The 4,703-nt window shown below is 37.7% G+C and overlaps 1 protein-coding gene across 1 annotated transcript; it reads left to right on the forward strand.

Annotated features, from left to right (window-relative positions):
- Positions 1–701: 701 nt before the first annotated feature.
- LOC107592042 (ankyrin repeat and IBR domain-containing protein 1-like) lies at positions 702–2,718 on the forward strand (the record flags this gene model as incomplete). Its single annotated transcript, XM_016281400.1, has 3 exons — positions 702–822; positions 941–984; positions 1,975–2,718. Coding segments are annotated over 3 exons (909 nt in total), but the record flags the coding sequence as incomplete, so codon positions are not given.
- Between the last annotated feature and the right edge of the window lie 1,985 nt (positions 2,719–4,703).

A 4,703-nucleotide genomic window follows, 5' to 3' on the forward strand; every position in this document is an offset into this window, starting at 1 on the left:
TCCATATTTCAAATGTAATAAACACTTTTCTCTCACTTCCGGTATCCGTCATACGTGGAAGGCAATCCGGTGGATGACAGAGCACGTATGCAGAGCGCGTGCCTCTGAGATATCTAGTCTCACGAGTTTGTTTGTAGGAGCAGAGGAAGTAAAGTTTCTTTACTTTAGCAATGGAAAACCAGTCTCCTCTTGGTTTATATCGAAATCCTCTGACATTTTTTTTTACAAATCCTTGGTTTGTACTTCTAATTCATGACCGCCGTTTTGTTTTGTTCTCTCTCCGCGTTCGTCACTAATCACGCAACGCCACGTGTCTTGCGTCATCCGCCGGATCGCCTTCCGCGTATGACAGATAATAGAAGTGAAAGAAAAGTGTTTATTACGTTTGATTATTCACCACCCCCCCGGAGTGGTGTGAGGCACGTTTATTATGAATGCGCGCGCTTTATTTGACAACGTGTGGACTGTTCAACCGCAACACCCGCTGACTGCAATGATAACGCTTGGAATAGCCAGGACCATTTTTAATATAACAGCAACTGGATTCGTCTGAAAGAAGAAAGTCATATACACCTAGGATGCTTCGAGGGTGAGTAAAACAGTCTAATTTTCATTTTTGGGTGAACTAACCCTTTAGTTACTGCTCCTTGACAACAAATCATGTATATTTGTAATTAAACTGAGGTTGATGGTTACTGCAGGAATACTCAGATTTCCAGTACAGACGGAGACACAGGCAGAGGCGTAGAGGAGACCTTCTCAGACTGCACAGCCTTCGCAGTAACACCCCTGAACCACATGACTCCAATGACAACACTTTAGGTAAAGCTCCAGGCAGAGATAGTGACCCCACATAAAGTTAGGATAGACATAACTGAAAGAGCTGCTTTGTCGACGTTACAGAGTTTGAAATTTCTGTATGCGCAATTTGTGTCTACAGAAACACATGAGGGAGGCAATACATCAAGACATGGGATCGCCACGGTGAATATACTGTTTATATGTAAAGATTTTCTAACCTGATTAGGGCTGCAAAACGATTAATCGCATTCAAAATAAAAGTTTGTTTACATACTATATGTGTGCACATATATGTATATATTTTTTATTTTATATAATAAATATACACAGTACACACACATAGGATGTAAACATAAATGTTTATTTTGAATGTTATTAATCGTTTTGCAGCCCTAAACCTGATGCAGCGTTAATTTTTCAACAATTATTTGTTTTGGTCATATTTTTGTATTTTGAATAAAATAATTTAGTTACTATTTCATATATTTTCATTTTTGTCAAACTTACTATAAAATGGCATCTAAATTTAGTCAATGAAATTGCTAAATTAAACAAAATTTCATACATTTTCATAAATCAGAAAATATTTTATATGCTATTTAAACATGAAACGACATTTAAAAACATACACTGCCATTGAACATTTTGGGGTTGGTAGGATTTTTTGAATGTTTTTGGGAAAAAGTCTCACCAAGGCTGCATTTATTTGATCAAATGCATGGTAAAGCAGTATTATGAAATTTTACTACAATTTAAATAACTGTTTTCTATTTGAATATGTTTTAAAATGTATTTTATTCTTGTGATGGCAAAGATGAATTTTCAGCAGCCATTACTTTGGTCTTTAGTGTCACATGATCCTCCAGAAATCATTCTAGCATGCTGAAACATTTCTTATCATTGTTAAAAACTGTTGTGCTGCCTAATATTTTTGTGGAAACTGTGATGCATTTTCCCCCCCCAGAATTATTTGATAAATTGAAGGTTAAAAAGCAGCATTTATTTGATACATTATTAATGTCTTGATGATTTTTTTTTAATGCATCCTTGCTGAATAAAAGTAATAATTTATTTTTAAAAAAACTTATTGACCCCATACATTTGAATGGTATTGTAGCTTAAAAATGAGTCAAAGAGCATATATTGAGAATTTGAACCCTTTTTATCCCTCAGGAACTTGGGTCTCTGGATGAAGATGACCCCAATATTTTGTTGGCTATTCAGCTGTCCCTACAGGAGTCCGGGCTGGCCTTGGACCCCGAGTCTCAGGATGTGCTCAGTAACGATGCCTCTGTTGGTGCCAGTGGTTCCTCTCTGCCCTCTAGACTGGATTCTGCCCCCCATACTGGGGATCCCCCCCGAGCTTCCATGAGCAGCTCTGAGCTTCTGGAGCTGGGAGACAGCCTTATGAGACTGGGCAACATTACCAGTCACTATACACCCTTTAACATGAATTCCTACCCTGATGCCTTGGGTAACGCCTTCACCCCTAGTGACCCAGACTGCCTGGACCCTTCCACCAATGCCAACCTGCTTGGCAACATTATGGCCTGGTTCCACGATATGAATCCACAGAGCATTGCACTGATTCCCTCAGCCGCTGCAAATGCCAGTCCTGAGCTACCTGTTTTTGGAGAGGGACAATCTGCCCCTCCAAAAAGCGAGGAGAATGAGGTGGGGAGTCCTGAGCAGTGCTCCCTATCGCTAATGAAAGAGAGCGGAGATGTGTTGGCATCGCAGCTTTTGGAGCTAGAATGTGTGGATGATGCACAACCTTCTAAAGCAGAGCCAGACTTGGAGGGTTCGAGTGGCAGTGTAGATCTCACTAGCGCAGTTTGTCCGGAGAGCAGTACTGATCGGGATCCGCAGGTAACCGACCTCTCCTTCGAGTGGGAGGAAGAAGTGCACCTAGTGTGAGGAACAAGTCTAATTATGTTTACCAACTGAGTGCTCTTATCGTGCCAAAACACAAAATAAAAGCAGAATTGCTTGTTAAGAAATGGAGAAGCGTGAACCAGGTGCATTGGGGTTAGACGGGACTTGTCTTAGTTGTGTGTTGCACCGCGTTTGGTGGAAGAAACAAGAAATTGTGGTCAGATTCAAGCCAATGAAAGTAAATGAGAGAAGAGTGGGTCTCATTCACTAACCGTATTTGTGTGTATGTGAATGTTTTTGCACAGAAATCATAATTCACTAATATCTTAGCACTTCGAGTTTTTTCTACATTTAACATAAAATTTAGAACCAACTAAAACGTTATGTATGTATGTATGTAAAAATCAGTCCTGGTGGCCTTAGAAACATGAAATGGTTTAAGCCGAAAAGTTTATATGGACTAAATTAAATTTGAACAGCTGAGTGACCCAAAAATTATTTAGCATTTAAAAAAGACACATTTTAGATCTGCAATGGGTTCTGCATAAAAATGTGTTGTTATATAAAAGGTCTTTATTTTGTATTTAAAAGCCATTATATGGAGATGGTTAGGCCACTAATTATGCTGACTGCTAACTTTAGGGACGTTTATGTAGAATAATCTGGATTCTGGAAAGATGGTAAGAGCAAATTTACATGCCAACCTGTTGAGAGTAATCAGGTGGAAATTTTGTGTAAGAACCATTTCTGTGCACATAAGAATACAGTTATAAGTGAATGTTGCAAAGTATTAAACTCACATTGAAATGGAAGTAGCGACAGGTATTTTATTCCATATTGTGGTGTACATCTGAGTGAAATGGATATTTGGAAAAGAAAAAAAATGTTAGGTGGTGCCTTGGTTTTATCCACTGCTGTGTTGATTGCAGTCGATTGTAAGAAAGAGGCGGAGTTTATGCACTCTAAATGATTGGAGAAATGAACATACATCATCATAGGGAAGTCTGTCATTTTCAGGTTTTCGTTTTAAGCCGAGCAAGGCCACTTTGGCCATTTCTAGAAATCTTGCTGTGGGTGCCATGAGAGAAAGCTCCATCTGTATTAGATTGAAAGTAATTTTTTCTTTGAAGTTCAAATGAATGGAAATGAAATGGATGAATTTTTGACAGTTGTATCTTTCGGAAAAGAAAAAGGAATGTTTACGTGCAGAAGAAAATACATGAAAGCATCAATTCAATGTTTCTTGGCTCTTACAGTGACCATTAAGACCTGAACTTTTTGCCCTGTTTTGTTTTTAATTCTACAGTTCTCCTATTTAGCAATGCCAATTTATTGCTTTATTTAAAAACACTAATGTTCTTTTTATTTAATTTAAGTCACATTTAATGCAAGTGCAGATTGCACAATGCACATTTCATGTTAAAAATAAGGAGTGTTTTGAAATCTTCAAACTGTTTGTTCTTCAACATATTGTCCTGCAGAAGACCTTGTTCTCTTCCAAAAGGTTACACTTCATGTAAATTTACACTCCTGAAAATGTGAGGGCATTTATTACCTTATCTATTGTGACTACTACACACAATACCTCTGATTATCCTGTGTTGTGTATTTCATTTGGCCTAATGAATAACGCATATATATATGCATAAAGACACTTCACAGGTTTTCTGAAGCAATAGAGAGATAACAGTGCTTTTCCTTTTTCGTTTGTGTGCCGAACTATGTATATGTCATATTACATAGAAAGTCATTCTCTTTAACAACAAAAACAGTTATTTTGTCTCATTTTATATACGGCATATGAGGCCAAATTAATAATCTGTTTACCAATTATCAAACCTTTGCAGAAGGCCTATCACATCCCTCACTGACGAAACATACTGTGCAGTAACCAAGAGGCTTTTCAAGGAATTTTCTAGGTTAAATACAATTTAAGATTTATAGACAGCATCTGTGTTATGCTATCGGTTACCACATCATCGCTTAGTTTGTAAAACAAAAGCAATGTCTTTTAAAATGTAACTCCA

The sequence above is a fragment of the Sinocyclocheilus grahami genome, unplaced genomic scaffold, assembly GCF_001515645.1.
Source record: "Sinocyclocheilus grahami isolate Dianchi unplaced genomic scaffold, SAMN03320097.WGS_v1.1 scaffold149.1, whole genome shotgun sequence".
NCBI classification, from domain to species: domain Eukaryota; kingdom Metazoa; phylum Chordata; class Actinopteri; order Cypriniformes; family Cyprinidae; genus Sinocyclocheilus; species Sinocyclocheilus grahami.